We start from the raw sequence: 17251 nt of genomic DNA, 5'->3' as shown, positions 1-17251 counted from the left end.
TATGGGACGTGAAGGATGAGAGAATGTGGAGTCAGGGATGGCCATGAAGTTTCTAACTTGGACAGCTGGGTGGCTGGGGTCTTTCACTGACTCTAAACCAAGGTTGTGAGTGCCCCTAGGAGGTTGCATGCCTCCCCTGCCCCCGCCCCCCCCCCCCCCCCCCAGAGAGAAGCCACTTTCTGTTTCTTGGTCTTGCTTGACTGGGATCCGGTCCCTGCCTCTTACTGGGGCCGGAAAATGCCTTGTCAACACACACATTAGAAGAAGTTTGGGATTACCCAGGAGGGTCAGAATCCCAAGTAAGAGAGGGGACAGCTGTCGAGGAACTGAAGAAAGATGGAAGAAAATGTCATCCGTAAATCCTTTAATCCTCTTTCCATTTAAGGACCCAGTTAGGAGCGTTTGACTCAGTGCTTTCAAACAAGTAATTTTATTTACCTTTTCGTGTTACGCCCTCCCCCTCGTTCTCGCCTGTTTCGTGTTCCTTTCTGAGGCGTGTTAGGGGAGGGGGTGGACTTCTACCTCTCCGCCCTCACCTCCGCCGGCGGGCCCCCAGTCCAGATTTCTTTTCTCCTTGGCGCCTACGGGCGGGGGCGGGAGGAGCGGGCCGTGGCGCGGGGCGGGCCCAGCTCCCTTGCGGAGGCTTGTAGACCAGGTGGAAGATGAAGGCGTTGCAGTACCTGAGGGGGGCGTGGCGCCGTCAGGGGCGGGGCCAAGAGGCCGGGATTTTCCCAAGGGGCGGAGTTTGTGGGCTCCGAGTTTCAGGGGGTGGGGCTAAACTTAGGGCTCTGCCAGCCCGAGCGTAACCTGGCGTTTTTTTTGCGGAGGGGTTGGGGCCGGGGCTGGGAAACGAGGAGTTGGAGAGATTTTTGTGAGCTGGATCTAAAGAGGGGTGTGTGGGCGTTGTCGAGACCCTCCAGCGGGGGTGGTGGGAGTGCGGGCGGCGAAAGCAGGGTGTAGGGCTGGGCCAGGAGGGTCCCAGGACCGCAGAGACGAGGGTAGAGGTGGGCCTTTCAGGTTGCGTGGCCAGAGAGTAAGAAGGCCTTACCAGGGCATACAGTTGTCCGCCGCTCTGAGGCGAAAGGGGGAGCGGAAAGGGTTGAGCTGTGGAGGGCTGGCGCCCCCTCCCGTGGCCACCGCCATGATCTGGTCGTCCATCACACAGCCGTACTCGCTGCTCTCGGTGAAGAAGGCCGGCACTCGGAGGGACTGGGGTGGGGGCGGGGCCTCAGACACTCTCAGAAAGGCTCCCGACCCCACGTACCTCCCGAGGACCCAGACGGACCGGGATGGGGAGAGGCACGAGGCAGGCACAGAGGGGGGCAGGAGGACCCGCTGGCGCACCCCAGGTCTGTAGAGCAGATGATGGGGAAGAAGAGACTTTCCGAAGAGGAGGAGGGACCGGGCAGGAGGTGAGAGAAGGTCCCTTTTGTCCCATCCCCCACCTGTAAGCGGGGCAGCGAGCTCAGCCAAGTGTCCTTTAGACCAAAGCCAGAGTTAAATCCTGCGGAGGGAAGGAGAGCAGGGAGAAGCTGGCTCCCAGGGCCTCCTCTCACCTCCCCCATGCTCCTACCCCAGGCGCTTACCGATAACCAAGTCAGGCTTGGGCCCCTGGAGCAGGTGGTAGGGCCGTGCAGACACCTTGATCTGCAGGTCCCTGCGGCGCCCCATCTCCTTAGTCCCAGAGCTTAGCCGTGCTGATACCCCGGAACCAGGACAGACAGATACTTCGAGGTCATCCTGGGGAGTTTGGAGTGGGGTGGAGAAGCCGGTGGAAGTTACGGTACTGGGAGATGCATCAAGTAAGACAGGGGAGAGGAGGCAGGGATCGGAAGGGCAGAGCCCAGCTGGGAGGACAGCAGGAGGGTTAGGGCTAAAGAGCAGGGCCCCCTTCAGCCCTCACCCTCTGCAGGGTAAAATTCTGCTGGTCATTCTCAGGGGGCAGGCTGTCACCCACAAACTGCAGCTCCAGGGCCACGTCGGGGAGCAAGACCAAGAGCTCCTGAAGGGCAAAGAGGACAGATCTGGGTCCCACCCTGCATCCACCTCCACACCCAAATGCTCCACCCTCAGGCCTGGAGGGACTTACCCAAAACACCATGATGAGGTCAAACTCCTTCCCAGCCTCCACCACGTGGATTTTCAGTGACTTTTTGTTCTGGATGTTGAGCTCAGGGACTGGGTGATAAGCTAGCCATTTAAGAATATGGTCTCTTCCTCCCCTCCCTCCTGTCCCCTACCACCCCCCTGGCCCCCCCCTGGCTCCACACACTCCTCCCCCTGCCTCTGCCCTCCTTACAGGACTGGGGCACCAGATGGGTGATGACGTAGTACACAGTCAGCGGGTAGGTGAGAAGCACAGCCATGGGGGAGTCCAAGCTGAGGCCCCGCCATGTGTAGTAATCCTGCCACGAGCCTGGGGAGAGTGGGTTACTGGGGACCGTGCCCCAGGCCTGTGGACCCCCACCTCTCCTGTCCAATAGCCCCTTTTCTCAGCCACCGAGACTGCTGGCCCTCCAGTCCCCGTCCCTACCCCTAGCTCCCTCAGGGCCCCTCCAGCTCACCAAAGAGGCCCCTGGGTGGATCTGGGGGCACAGGAGGCATCAGAGCAGGCCCATCCCCCTGAAGAAGCTGGTAGGGATCTCCTGAGAGGATGAAAGAAGAGGAGCCTGGTGTCAGGGAGGTCCCCACCTGGCCTCTTCCTTCTTCCAAAGGAGCTGTGTTCCCTGAGAGAGGGCCTGGAGCTGCAGCAGGAGGAATGGGGAGCTGCCTAGGAATGGGGCTTCTGGATGGGCTGGGCAGGGGTGACTTTTCTGAGGGTTGAGGAGAGGCATAAAATGCCCTGGTGGTGGCGGTGAGGTTTGGTGTGTATGTGGAGGGGTTATCTAGGACCCGGACAACTTTTTGCCCTCCCGTCCTTCCCTCTAGTCTGAGGGACTTATGCCTGGAGAGAGGCCCCACGCACCACTGAGAAGAGCGCTGAGGGATGGCGTGCTGCCCCTTGGGTGCCCGGGGGTGCCAGGGCCTGGAATCAGCATGCTGAACTGGGTCCAGTAGCCACGAGTGAGGCCTCGTGAGGCCAGGAAGGCCTCCTTGTTAAAGGTTTCACTGGTCACCTCTGGAGAAGGATGAGGGGACGGGTTGAGGGCCTGGTGGCCAGGATTCCAGACTTTGGCTCTCCTCAGTCTCTCCCCAGGACCCCGAGTCTGAGTCTGGTTCTAGTCAGGCAGAGAACTGTTAACATTTCTGAGTGTCTACAGCGTAGCCCACAGAACCCATATAACAATTCCATGGGTTTTAACATTTGTTAGTCTGTGCATTTCACAGTTGAGGAAATAGCTCTAAGAAGTAAAGCGATTTGTTTCAGGTCACCAGTTAGTGGTGAAGCTGAGAAGCAAGTATTTGAATCCCTACTCCCATAAGTTCTCTCAGGGACCAGGGCACTCAGTTCTCAGCTCCAGAGATCCTGTGTCCAGCCCCAGGGGTCTAGCCCCCAGCCCCAAATACCCAGCACCCAGCTGTTATTACAGGGATCTAGATTCCAGCCCCCGACACTTAGCCTTCAAGCCCAGGACCCTGTTCCCAGGCACCTGGGGCCCCAGTTCCAAAGACCGGGTCCCACTTTCCCCCACCCATCCTGACCTCCTTAGGGTACCTGCGGTGTAGGTAAAAGGCAGAGTTGCCAGTTCTCCGGCCCGCTCCATGAAGGCTGCAAGCCTTGGGCACCAGAATCGGTGGCTCACATCATCTGGGCATCGCTTCCAGTCAGCCTGGAGACAAGCCTCTCCGCAGTACAGGACAGCACCACACTGGGGGCTGGGGTCACGGGGGGTGGGCACTCAGTGTTAGTGTCTGTAGGTCCCCTGTCTGCTGTCCATCTGTCCTGCGGCTGCCCGTACGCTCAGTCTGTTTGTACTCTCTCTGCCTATGACAGCTTTTTGTGTGTGTGTGTCATCTTCTTGTTTCCCTGTCCCTCACTCTGTCTGTCTGCAGGGCCCCCCACCAGCCTGCTTCCTCTCTGTTTGCCTGACTGTTGGGGTCTTCCTTCTGCTTGCTCCATCTCTGCAGGCTGCTCACCAGGGGGTTAGCTTCACTTCAAAGCTATGCCTGTGACAAACATGGCAGGTTCGAGCCCGAAGGGAGGCAAAGGTGAAGCCGGGCCGGGGACCCCATGTCCGCATCGGGGTCTTGGTTAGCTTCACTCTCAGCCTTGGGACCAGATTCTCCAGCTCCCTGAGTGGGGGTGGAGACGGCATCAGGCTGGGGGGCTCAGGAGCCCAGGGCCCCAGGCTTCCCCACCCTCTACCAGGTTTCTGTACCGATGCAGCTGGGCGTCTCCCACAGTAAGCTTTCGGGGCTTTCGGGGGTCACCAGAGCCCATGGGGCAGGCCATGCTGTGGCAGAGGAGAGCATAGGCCCGAGGAGCCAGGTTCTGTGTCCCTGAGCCCCTGCCTGCCCTCCCCTGCCCTCCATCCATCAGCAGGTCAATGCCCAGGATGGTGCCATGTGCATCTGTCACCAGTAGGATGCAGGAAGGGTGCAGGGGGGCCGCCTCTGGGGAAAAAGGGAAAAGTCAGGGGCGGGGGTGGGGGGCAGAGTGTCAGGGTCAGGGACACCAAATCAAATGCCCACGGGGACTAGGAGACTGAGCGAAGGGGACTAGGGAGAGAGGGCATGCCTCATCGGAAGGGGACTGTGGCTACACAGAACCAGCATTTGCTGCCAGGTGGAAATGTGGGCCTGCTGTGGGGACTTTACATTTTTCTTGGGAAGGGGTAACTCCAGACTTCTGGAAGTTTTTTCTTTTAATGTTTAAATGTTGGCTCAAATTTAAAAAACAAAGAACATTGTGGATCAATGAAGACACCTTTTTAGGCCAGATTGGCCTGAGGGCCACCCATTTGTGACTCCTAGCTGGATTCTGAGGGGCAGAGGAGGGCTTTGAAGGGGAGTACGCCTGGGCAGGGGCAGGGCAGGGCCAGCCCTGGGTTCTTACCATTTCTCTGTCCCTTCCTCCTCTCAGGCCCTGGTTCGTCCTCCGCCCTGTCCTCTTGGCAGCCAACCTCGCCACCTCCTGCCTCCTGCTGGGCCTCCTCTGCCTCCCCTGGGGGGTTTGCTTCCTGTGGGGACTCCCTGCTGGTAGGGGCTGGCTCCCCATCCTCCTCTGTTTCTACTTTCTCGGTGCCTGCACCCTCCTCCTCTCCATTTTCTTCTTCCTCTTCCTCCTCCTCCCCCGCTTCCTCCAGGCTGACAAAGCTGACATAGGGGCTTAGGTCCCGCAGGTGGAGTGGGGGCTCGTCTCCCAGGAGCCAGGCGGCCTTCAGGCCTGGTGCAGGGCCTGGCTCTGCCCCTTGCCCCAGGCTGATGCCCACACTACGGTTGGGCAAGACATGGAGCACCCAAAGGGCGCAGTCCTGGGGTAGGCTTCTGATCTGAGCCTCCAGCTGCCGCCAGCAACGCTCAAGGGTGGTCCCCTCGGCCCCGCGCTCCGCCACGAACTTGTGGAACCAGCTAAAGAGGAGGGCAATGAAATCAAGGAACTCATCCCGGTATCCAGACACAAACTCCATGTCTTCAGGGGCACAAGGCCTGGGCCCAGACTGAGCAGAGGGAGGGATATGTGGTGAGAGAGAGGTACTCGGGAGAGTTTGGGGCTGGGTCATAAAATGGGAGAGATTGTGGGTTTGAGGGTCACTTAGGGTGGAATCTATGGATGAGTGTTAGGAGTGAGAAAGGAGTTTTCAGGGCGGAGGATGGGAATTCAGGGTGAGAATGGGGTCCAGACTTGAAAGTGGGTGATAGGGCTAAGGATGAATAGTCGGGAGGGAGATGGTATTTGGGGCCCAAAATTGGAGGCTCAAACCCTCAAAGGTAGGGTTTGAGTTGAGGATAGAAGTGGGAGAGGGCTAATCCTATGGGCAAGGGTTTGGTGAGGAGGGAGGAGTTTTGGATCCGTTTGTGGGTGTGGGAGGAGGGGGACAGGAGCTAGGGCATCTCTTCGGCTTGGCTAGGTTTGGCGGTGAGCCCCGGTACACCTAGCCCCTCCCGTCCGGTCCGCTTCTCCGGTACCGGCCACCACTTTTCGAAGGTAAATACCTCGGGGGTGGGGCGTGACGTCAGGCTGCCCGAGCCCCCCGCCGGCTCCTCGGGTTGCCACGCCCCCCGTGTCTTGCGCGGCGCGGAGGCGCTCAGGGCAGTCAGTGTCTGTGCTGCTGGGCGCGCGGACTCGTCTGCCGCGGTCACTCCAGCCATGTGACTGGATCCGTGACTGGATTCCGGGCGCCGGACCCGAGCCCGAAAAGTGAAAGCCTCTCAAAGGAGGAGGTCCAGCCGACTGACCTGCGGAGGGCGGGCGGGCGGGGCTGACATCCCCGGGCCGAACCGGATCAGCCTAGTGGTCAGTGCCCGTCCGCCGCGCCTGGCCCTGCAGCCTGGACTTTCTTCCGCTTTCTTTCGCCTTCTTCAGACACTTCTGGCTGCCCCCTCGACGGGGCTCTGTGCTGGGTGCGGGGGCGCGGGCGGAGGCGCTCCGCCTCCCGGAGTTTCCCCGCCGCCCCAGGCCGGCGATCACGCGGCTACAACGGTACTGACCGCACTTATCGGTTCGAGACGGTGAGGGCTCCCAGAGGGAGGCGCCGCCACCTCGCGCCTCGCCTCGGCCGGGCCTTGGTGCCGACGGCCGCCGTCTCCCGCAGAATCTCAGGCGTAGCGGGAGAAGGAAGCGAAAGCCATTGAGACACGGGCTGGACGTCAGGCTCCGGAGCACGTCTTCGGGAGTCAGACAGGGCGAGGCGGGCCCGAGATGATGCTGGGTTGGGAACTCCGGTTCCGCTTGGTCCTACTCTTTCTAGCGTGCCACACTCCTCCAGGTTCGTCAGGGGCCCGGCTGGTGCCCATATCCCCGAATCCGGGGACGGGGATGGGGGGCACGAGGGCCGCGGGGTTGAGTTGAATAAGTGGGGAGCCAGGGTCCCCAAGGCAGCCGGGGCAGGGGGAGGGCCAGCTGCCTGGGGTTGGGGACGGGCTGGGGAACACCAGGGCCCAGGTGTGATTATGGACGTGTTTGGGGAGTGTGATGTGTGAGTTGAGCCCTGGGGGTGGGAGGGGCTCAGATCCCCGGGTCTAGGGGAGAGGCTGCAGTGGGGCTGTGGGTTGGAGGCTAAGTTTACCGCTGCGTGAGCCCCTGGACCTGGGAACCTGTGCTGACCACCTCGGTCCCGCTCAGGAGATGGCAATGAAGGTAGCATCGCTGGAAGTTGTCCCTGTGATAGAAGAATTTCTTCCCACTCCCCTCCTAACGATCAATACATGGGACATCTCCGAAAATACCTGAAAGTCTATCAACGTTGCTCTTCCTACGTCAGGTAATCTCACCCACCCCTGGGAGCGCAGAGCCTCCGGGTGCCTCCAGGACCCTCTCTGGTCAAACTTGAACTCCTTCTGGGAGGACCCCTAGTCCCTTCTATAGTCCCCTAAAACATTAGGTTATGTGTGCCCTAATTCTCCACACCTTAGTTTCCCTGTCCCGCCTGGAATTTCCCAGTCCCAGCAGAAACTGCTGAATCTTGGCAGTGACCTCACTTCTTTGGAACGAGGAAAGAGCTGGTAAAGTGGGGGAGGGAAGGGGGGCGGAGATTGGAGACAGCTGAGACCACGTCCTGCCTTACAGGTTCCAGCTACCGTTGGGAAGTGTGTGTGGAGGCAGCAGTGACCGGTGGGTCCAGGAACTGATGCGCTGCTTTGATCGTGAAGGTGAGCGCGTTCTCCCTCTTCCCCAGGCTCTGTCCCCAGGGCTCGGCCGCCTCCACCTTACACTTTTCTTTGCCTCAGCCCTTTCCCCTTTGACACCTCACATTCCTATTCTGTGTACTTTCACTTAAGTCCCTGTTTACCAGAAATCACTCACCGTCATTTTCAGGATTTTTGCCAATTCATCCTATCACCTGTGCATTTACTTAATGTTTTCCTTGAAATCAAGGCACTATTTTTATTTTCCAGTAATTTATTATGGAAATTTAAAGACATGTATAAAAGTTGAAAGATTTGTACAGTGAACATCCATATACCCACCACCTAGATTCTATAATATTTGATTTTTATATTTTATGTGTGTACATAATAAAGCAAATATATTTTATATTTTACAGTATCGAGTCTACAGCATTTTAAGTATATTTGCTTTATTGCACACCCATCTGTCTATCCATCCCTCTATTCCTCATCAACCTGCCTAATATTTTTTGGTGCACTTCCAAGTAAGTTGCAAGGTTGACTATACTTTATCCCCAGACATTTCATCATGTATATTATTAAGGAGAGTTTTATATTTTATTGTTCCTTTTTTTTTCTTTTGAGGTAAAATTTACAAACAATGAAACGAATAAATCTTAAGTGTACACAGCCACTTCTGAAAAACTTAATGGCAACTAGTCCTAAGCAGGAACATCTGTGGAGTCACAAATTTGATATGCCAGTTGTATTTTTCTCCTAAAATAAATACACAGCCCTTAAGACACAAAATGTTCTTCCAGGTCCCAGCTAAAGTTGTCTTCTGTAGCATTGGTGGTACCCATACTGCCCTTTGGCTACGTAGACCTACCTTATTCATTTACTCTTCCTGGCTACTCTGGCCTTTAGTACTAAAATTATCCCTGCTTTACAGCTGAAAGAAATGAATCCCAGAGAGGTTAAGAGACAAGGGGCAAGGTCACAGCTACTTTGTAGCAGAGCCCGGGTTCCAACTCAGGTCTCCTGACTTCCCAGTTCAGAATGCATGCTCGCCCCGGTGGTTCCATGTTGTGGTTTGCTCACTTCCATCTCCCCATATTTTCCCTCTGCCCCTGCCTTTCTTTCCTGGCATTTAGCTGTTCCCTTGATGTTCTCCTTGACCCACGACCCTTCCCTCTATCTAGTTCTTTACCTTATCCCCTCATAGCCCTGATTCCTCACTTCTTGCTTCTTCAGAATGTGGACGTGCTCACGCCAGGAGTGTGGCCCGCCAGGGACACGTACCTCCCCGCAGCACCCAGGTTCCTGAGCCCACAGAAAAGACACCTTCAGCCACGGGCACCCCTGCACAGAAGTACCTGCCATCCACCCTGCAGCCTACCCAGCAGCCCACCCCTCCAGAAGGAACACCTTTGTTGGACCAAAAGCTCATCCACACCAATGAGACTACCAGTTACACTTTGAGCCACCATCTGGGGGCAAGGCCTGGGGCCAGGGGGAACCAGAAGCAGCTGGGAGAAAATGTGGGTCCTGCAGCTGGGACATCAGCCATGGTGCCGGTGCTGTCCCTCTTGGGCATCGTTTTCCTCCTCACTGGAGCCCTGCTCTACATGCTGTGCAAGAAGAGGATGGAGCGGTCACTGCAGTGTCCTGCAGGTAAACTGGGCCTCTGAACCCCTCCTCCAGGGATCCAGAGCCTCCTTGGCAGGGATCCTGCCCACAGTAGCTCTCAGGCCGGCAAATGTGGAGGCTGCCTGCACCACGGACAACAGGCGATGAGGGAAGAGTCAGCCAGACTACAGAATGGGGAGGGAGGGAAGCCACCATAGGCCCAGGGACCAGTGCATGGCCTTCAAAGCCAGGCAGTGCTTGAGCAACATCAAGATGGCAGCTAGAGCAGACAAGTGGGAGATGAAGCGATGGAGGAAGGTGGGAGCTATTCATTCAATTCACACATCTTTATTGAGCACCTACTGTGTACCTGATCTATAGTCAATGTTTTGGAATCTGATTTTCCAGTTCAAGCTATCACCCCTTGACCCCCACTCCCCCACCCAACTTCCCTTGATCTCAGAGCTCATCTCTCAATTTCTTTATCTTTTACAGATTTGCACCTTCATTATGTGCGTGTGGCAGCAGACGCCAATGCTTAAAGAATGGAAGCTTGTGACGGCAGATTATGATTTATTCAGTATCAAATGCAGTTAATATACTAGAGCAATCCCTGGCACATGGTTGGCATCTCTACATATTTGTCAATGTTTAATACACAACGAACCAGCCACTGCCCTCTTAGACCTTCCCTCCGTTTTTTTTTCTATGCTGTAATGTAAAATCACCTCTTATACTAGATATCTTGTACAAATTCTATATGTAGATTTTTTTAACTACTAAAACTTATTTTTATTTTTATTATTTATTTATTTATTTATTTTGTGGTACACGGGCCTCTCACTGTTGTGGCCTCTCCCATTGCGGAGCACAGGCTCTGGACGCGCAGGCTCAGCGGCCATGGCTCACGGGCCCAGCCACTCCATGGCATGTGGGATCTTCCCGGACCAGGGCACGAACCCGTGTCCCCTGCATTGGCAGGCGGACTCTCAACCACTGCGCCACCAGGGAAGCCCTAAAACTTATTTTTATAATTATTGACTCTTCTTTCTGCAGACATTGGTCTCATGCCCTTGCCCCCTTACCATGATTCCTGGCTTCAGCTTCTCTGCTGATGGCCACCTGACACCTTCCCCCTCAGCGCATCCCCCAGTCCCTGCCAACCTCCTTGTCCCAAGTCCCTTGTATCTTGTCCTTGTCTCTTCACACCACAGCAGTGTTCCTCCCCAACTTCAGCACTCTCCCGCTTTCCCACCCTCCCTCCTCAGCAGCTGCCATACAGCCTGGTTTTACTTCCTCAACCCCTTACATCACCCATATATGCCCCAATGAGAGTCTGAACTCCTTGTTTTTAGTGTTATTGTTTTTATTATCAAAACCCTTAGTTCTCATTTTATGTTTTCCAGTGAACAAAAATGTGTCTTCATTGGTCCAAGTCTACCAGAAGCCTGGGGCAGGGACCTGAGGAAGTGGATTGGGTGTCTTGAGTCTGTCTCCTGTTCAGAGCTTGTCAGTGCTTGGTGAAGTGCATGGCAAGAGGAGCCAGGGCACAGCCAGGCATGGGCTTGGTCTTTAAGGTTCTCCATTCCCACCTTTTGTGCCTTTGTCCTCCTGGCTTCTGACCAGCAGCGCATGTACGGGGCAGCCCATGCTCTCCAGGTTCTGTCCTGGGGTGTAGATGGAGCTCTCCTTCCAAGCTTTTCACCTGCTTGGCCTAGTTTTCCAGCATCTGCTCACAGGTTCGAGCCACCTCACTGAGCTTGAGACGAGCATAGTCCACTCGCTTCAGGGCCATCTGACAGTCCTTCCTCGAGGAGTAGCTGGAGCCCTCATGGGGCTGCCCTGTGGCCACCTACAGGACATTTAGATTGATCAAAGGAGCACCCCTCCCCTTTCCCATCTCCCCAACCAGGCATCTGGTCTCTTGCCTCATTTCTTCCCTGAGTCTGAATTTGCTATGCCACATGGGTAGCTGGATTACCTAGGGCATATCACTGAATTTCTGTTAACCTCATCTGTAAAATGGGGATGGCAGTAACTAACTACTTCCTAGAGCTGTTATAGGATTAGATAATGCAGAGTGTCTGGCACACTGTAAAAGTTTAGTAAATGGTAGTTGCTGTTATAATGACCTCAGAACCCTTTCAATCCTGTTCCTTTTCTCAGGAGGTAGCCATCTGGGGCTCCATACCCTTGAGGTCAGGTCAAGTTTCTAAGAGCATATCCTGTGACTTTCGTATTGTTTACACACCCTCTCCCAGGACTTCCCCATCCAGTGGCTCATGTGATGCAACTCAGTGGCATAGGAAACCTACCCTGTAAGGGAGGGGTCCTGCCAGGGTCAACAGGCCTGCTGGGTAGGGCTGGTCTTGCTTGGCTCCCGAGACCAAAGCTCTGCCCGGGACTCCTGAAGGCTAAGGCTAAGGCAGAGAGCTGGGGTGGGCGTGTTGCACGGTCCAAAACACACACACACACACACACACACACACACACACAGACCTGAGTGAGATAGCGGATCTGAGCCGACAGCTCCGCCTCCACGTGCTGCACCGACGCGGTGAAGGCAGCTGCCTGTCGGTCTAGGAGCCGCTCGTTGGTTTTTTCCTTGGAAAGTTCCAAGATCACTGTACCTGCCGGGGTGGAGGGTGGGCGGGGCTATCCGGAGACTGCCAGTGTAGCCGCGCCCCAGAGCCAGCCCCACCCACCCACCCATGCACCCACTTAGGATCTCTCCCAACCCCACTCCCAGTCATCGGTCGGCGCATGTGCGCACGGTCGGTCTAGCTCACGCTCTCGCTGCCGCTCCTCCTCTGGTCGTCGTATCCCGAACCTGCATTCTGAAGAATGGCTCCAATTTCCCGTTCGATGTCTTCCAGGGCGCGTAGTCGCTCGTTCGCCAAGCTGTAGGTAGCCATCGTTACTCCGGGATTCTCTCCTTTTGCGAAACACTGCGGAAAAGTGCCCGGAAATGGCTGTCGGTTTGCGCCCGCGCAGAGCGCGCCCCTGAGCTAACACTACAGTTCCCGGGATGCTCAGCACCGTCTCGCCTTTCTCGGTTCACCTGGTGAACTACAACTCCCAGGGTCTCCTGCGCATGCCCAGGTCTGCGCCGCCGCCGCGTGACCACCTGTGGTAAGAGGCAATATCGAAATATTCACGCCCTTCAAACCTGTCCACCTTTACGACACTGTCTTGTGGTCTGTGTTTAATTTCTTCTACAAGAATTTAGTGAGCGTCTGCTGGGTGCTAGGTGATGATGGTGGGAGCTCTGGGGTATTACAGACTGGACAGCCATGGACCCTGTGTTTGCCTATCCCACTCCGCCACCTATCGGAGCCTGGGGAAAGCCGGACTTGGTGAGTGTGACCTTATTCGCCCTAGCGATTCCCCCTGAACGGGAGCCCTGAAACACGGACTGTCAGTATATTCTGAGAAGCTGGCTCCTATCAGCCTTTTCCCTCTCTGATCGCCTGTTAATGTGGTTGGCTCTGGGGATACAAAGGTGAGTGAGGTGGACTCTCACGTGATGGATAAATGTTTCGTTAGGGCTACGCCCAGGGTGTGTCTCTGGGAACACAGAGAAAGGATTCTGGGAGGAAATCCTGCCTGAACTGAATCTGAACGCTTAACCAGGTGGATGAGAGCTTGGAGTGGAAAGGGGGAAGGCACAGGCAAGCGCATGGTGGTGTGAGGGGGCTGACACATTGGAAGTCCAGCAAGGGGTTCAGTTTGACTGGAGTGAACGCAGTGTGGTGGTGGATAGGTGTGACTGGGGAGACTGGAGTGGGGAGCCAGATCAGGAAATGGCTTGCAAGCTAAGGAATTTGGACTTTATTTTGAAAGCATTTGGGAGCCTTTGAAGGATTTTCAAGAAGTGTATTCTGACCAGCTGTACCTTTTAGGAAAGATCAATCTTGACAGTTTATGGAAGATTGAGAATGAAGCCAGTTTGCACAGGGTTAGCAAACGAGTGGAGACTCAGTTAAACTTGAGGCATCTAGCGTTTAACTTTACTCCTTTACTAAATCCTAGGAAGATAGCAATAAGGGGATTTTAGAAAGGAGTCAAGGAGAGAGAGGAGTTAATAGCAAAACTTTAAATAGAAACTGCAAGACAGAAGGGTGTGTGGTAACTGATTTAGCAGTGAAGTCATTAAGCCAGCAGTGAAGAAAGCTTAGAAGCAACTTTTTAAAAATTTAATTTTTTATTGAAATATAGTTGATTGGCTTAGAAGCAAGTTGATTTACTCTTAAATCAGTGGCATCACAGTACAGCTGGGCTGCAGGTAGTACTAAAATTAGGAGGATTATTTGAAGTAGTTAGACCCCCCTATCTCCTCCTTTATATCCTCATATATCTTGGCAGCTACTCACCCCCGACTCATCAGATTGCTGGAGGTTTCTTGGTTGGAGGTGGAAACCAGAGAGTCTTTGGCATGGAGGGCACCTGGGCATGACTGTATTTAAAACAGAGATTGAGTGAAAGTTTATTTACTGAGTGGTGGTTTCTAGAACTCTGGCAACCAGGCTTTTACCTTCCAGGTCAGAGACTGGAAGACTCTCATCTGGGGAATTTGACTATTCAGAGGAAGGATCTAAGGGTATGAACATCAGGGGTTCTCCAACAAAGCAGTTAGCCGGATCACCCCATAGTGAAACCCACAGTTGATAAGTTCCAACTATGTCCACAGATCTTCTAGTCAACTTCTTAGCATGTCACCCTTAAAATGAGCAGACATAAGACAAAAGATTTCTAGATGTTTGCAGAAACTTTCTAACATGGAAGGCAGAGACCAAAATAAACAGAAAAAAAACCCCATACAAACCAAAAAAAACCCACCTTCGATGACATAGAGTAAAACTTAAGGAAAAAAAATATTGACACGCTTAGGTCAGAGATACTATAATAAAGGATTGAATCCAAGAAAACACACTTGAAAAATAAAACCATGAGGGAAAGAATGAAAAATTGAGCAAAAGGGTTGAAAGAGAAATTGAAGTACTCTCCCAGCAAGTAAAGCAAAAGAAAGAAGATGGCATATAGGAAAGACAACGTGAGAACATTAGAGAATCAGTCCAGGGGGCTTAAATTCTCCGAGAACAGGGAAAACAAAGGGAAGAAAGGACTTGTGTTTCTAGATGAAAAGGACCCATTAAGTGCCCAGCATCAAGGCACATTGTGAAATATCAGAACACTAGTCTCACAAAAAAGAGTCTTGCAGAAGCTTCCAGAGAGAAAATAGACCACATGCTAAGGATCAGCAATCAGAACGGCCTTGATCCTCTGAATACTAACACTCCACACCAGTGGAGCAGCGCCTTCAACATTTTGGGGGAAAGTAATTTCCAATGTGGAGTTCTGTACTCCAGCTGTAGTAGGGTGAAGGCTAAAAATGCAGTAGCTCAACCAAATAGAGCTTAACTTTTTCTCAGAAAACAGTTTGGTGTGGGTAGTTCAGTGTGCTCCACAAATCAGACCGAGGCTAGCAAGCAGTGCAACTCTGCCATCCTTTAGGCTCTTATGCTCAAAAGTATGGTCTTCAGGCCACAGCATTGGCATTACCTAGATGCTTTTTAGAAATGCAGGATCTCAGGCCCCACCACAGACTCACTGCATCAGTATCTGTGTTTGAAGATCCCAGGGGATCTGTATACACAGTATACTTTGAGAAACGCTGCTTTTCTCTTCCAGGTGATCTGTATGCACAGTAAACTTTGAGAAAGGCTGCTTTGCTCTGGGACATTGCTGTGTGCAATGTCAAAACTGGGTTGCTGCCCTCTGTGGGTTGCAGCTGGCAGGAAGGCAGAAGAGAAAATATGGAGGAGGCACACCTGTCTCAGAGGTCTGGCTAGGGAGTGGCACATAATTTCTACTCACATTCCTTTGAAGAAAACTCAGTCATGTGGTCTTACCAGCTCCGGGGTTCTGGGAAATCCAGTCCTTTTACCTAGGTGGCTAGCTATTGTTCTAGCACCATGGCAGAATAGGCTTTAGGGAATATCTAGACTCTCACAACAGCCCAACTATCAATAACGAAGATAGAATAAGGACATTTTGATAGGTACAAGGTCTCAAGTTTCACTTCCAAGTACCCTTCTCAGGAGGTGACTAGAGTTAGACCCAAGTCAGAAGGCTCCTGGAGAGAGATTTTTCAAGGAGATGGAAGAGATAACATCTGTTTTTTGTTTGTTTTTTGCGGTTCGTGGGCCTCTCACTGCTGTGGCCTCTCCCGTTGTGGAGCACAGGCTCCAGACGCGCAGGCCCAGTGGCCATGGCTCACGGGCCCAGCCGCTCCGCGGCATGTGGGATCTTCCCAGACCGGGGCATGAACCCGTGTCCCCTGCATCGGCAGGCGGACTCTCAACCACTGCGCCACCAGGGAAGCCCGATCTGTTTTGTTTTGATGAATTGAGAGGATACCCAGGTTATTGGAGGAGAGTATAGAGCAGAATTAGTGATAACTCAGAGAATAAGCAAATTTTAAAAATGATAGTTATTCAGGGAAAACAGTTGTGCAAGAAGAGAAAGGTAATCATAATAGACCACGTGACGCAGCTATGGATAACATGTGCGATAAATCCTGGATGTTGATCTAACCCCGATTGATAGAATCCCCTTGGGAGAGCTTCCCATGTTGGGGCAGGGGGGTGAAAGGGCGCTCAGGCTTCACCTTACATGGCAGGAAGCCCATAGACAATGCTTAAAACAAAAATCAAGTGGTAGCAAAACAAGCATGTTGTTTAGAGATGGAGGTAAATGCCAAAAGAAACATCGAACGGAGGTGAAAGTAATTGCCTCTGAGGAGAAGGAAATTGCAGGGGGAAGGAGTTTACTTTTGCTTGTAATAGCCCTTGTAGTCGTATCTGACTCCTTCAACTATGTGGATATACAACTTTGAAAATAAAAATTAAATAAACGTGAAAAGTGAGAGAGGAGCTAGACTTTACTGTGAAAGAGCCCTGAGTATGGAGGAGTGTGTTTTCTTTGGTTTCCTTCCGTTATCTCTCCCTTTTTCCCTCCTTCCCTCCCGGCATTCCTTCCTTCCTCTCTCCCTTTCTTCCTTTAATGGAAGAGACTTGCACGGGTTTATTTACCATGGAGGAAGAACCAGTAGAGAGAGGCAGAGTTTGAAGAGATGGGGGCGGTTTGATGAATCAAGGTCTCAGAGGAGGTGGGAGGGGGAGCGATCTGAGCACAGGTGGAGGGATTAGCTTCGACCTGGAGGCGGCATCTTAGCCTTGGTTGTGTAGGAGAAATGGTGTCGATGTCGGTGCTTGCTTGTCGGTAGGAGGTGGGAATTAAAATCATTCATCCCTCAGAGTCTCAACTCTGTGAAGAGCGGGAGGAGAAGTCACTCTGAATGTGAGGAAGGTTTAGAAAATTAGTGAGTTGGATGGGAGCAGGAATAGGAGGTGACCAGGGACGTGGAGGGGGACAGGGGGTTATCAGGTGTTGAGGGCCCAGCTGAGGTTAAAGGCCATAGGTTTGTAGTGGCCCAAATCCATACCTAGTGCCTAGCACGGTGTTGGCATCTAGGATGCACTAAAAATATTTGTTGGATGAATGAGTAAATATGTGGTTGTGTGATTTTTCTCTGACGGTGCCTCAGCAGCCCCGTGTTGGAGGGGACAAGGGCGGGGTGGTGGTTAGAGCCAAGAGTGGGGTTTGAGAGCAGGTTTTGTGAAAGGAGGAACAGTTGAAGGTGCTGATGAGATAGTGGTTGATGTGATGATCCTGAAGTTTAGTCTGGAAAGAAAAGGAAGTGTTAAATTGCGAGAAAACAGAAGGGCCAAGAGCTTTGTGACAAAAAACCAAGAAGTCATTAAAAAAAGTGATTATAATTGACTACATATTAAATATAAAAATTATGAATTATTAAAAATACCAGAAGCAAAATACTTTGAAACTAGAA

General features: G+C 53.2%; 3 protein-coding genes across 3 annotated transcripts; 1 reads left to right on the top strand and 2 right to left on the bottom strand.

Moving 5' to 3' along the window:
* Positions 1-419: 419 nt before the first annotated feature.
* On the bottom strand, positions 420-5653 carry ZMYND15 (zinc finger MYND-type containing 15). Its single transcript, XM_082604414.1, has 13 exons — positions 4997-5653; positions 4320-4554; positions 4078-4233; positions 3656-3816; positions 2966-3118; positions 2565-2645; positions 2300-2416; positions 2090-2178; positions 1904-2002; positions 1587-1740; positions 1446-1504; positions 1049-1209; positions 420-680 (listed from the first exon to the last, which is right to left on the bottom strand). The coding sequence occupies exons 1-13, from the start codon at positions 5568-5570 to the stop codon at positions 533-535; spliced, it is 2187 nt and encodes a 728-aa protein (XP_082460540.1). The 5' UTR covers positions 5571-5653; the 3' UTR covers positions 420-532.
* Positions 5654-6105: 452 nt separating this feature from the next.
* CXCL16 (C-X-C motif chemokine ligand 16) lies at positions 6106-10143 on the top strand. Its single transcript, XM_082602838.1, has 5 exons — positions 6106-6869; positions 7226-7364; positions 7670-7752; positions 8965-9384; positions 9835-10143. Exons 1-5 carry the CDS (start codon positions 6803-6805, stop codon positions 9879-9881), a joined length of 756 nt encoding a protein of 251 aa, XP_082458964.1. The 5' UTR covers positions 6106-6802; the 3' UTR covers positions 9882-10143.
* Positions 10144-10684: 541 nt separating this feature from the next.
* MED11 (mediator complex subunit 11) lies at positions 10685-12866 on the bottom strand. Its single transcript, XM_082602839.1, has 3 exons — positions 12170-12866; positions 11839-11969; positions 10685-11191 (listed from the first exon to the last, which is right to left on the bottom strand). Exons 1-3 carry the CDS (start codon positions 12252-12254, stop codon positions 11054-11056), a joined length of 354 nt encoding a protein of 117 aa, XP_082458965.1. The 5' UTR covers positions 12255-12866; the 3' UTR covers positions 10685-11053.
* Between the last annotated feature and the right edge of the window lie 4385 nt (positions 12867-17251).

The sequence above is a fragment of the Mesoplodon mirus genome, assembly GCF_964341445.2.
Source record: "Mesoplodon mirus genome assembly, chromosome: 18".
In the NCBI taxonomy this organism is placed as follows: domain Eukaryota; kingdom Metazoa; phylum Chordata; class Mammalia; order Artiodactyla; family Ziphiidae; genus Mesoplodon; species Mesoplodon mirus.
Note: the sequence above shows the minus strand (reverse complement) of the source record. Positions and strands in the feature narration are given on the sequence as shown.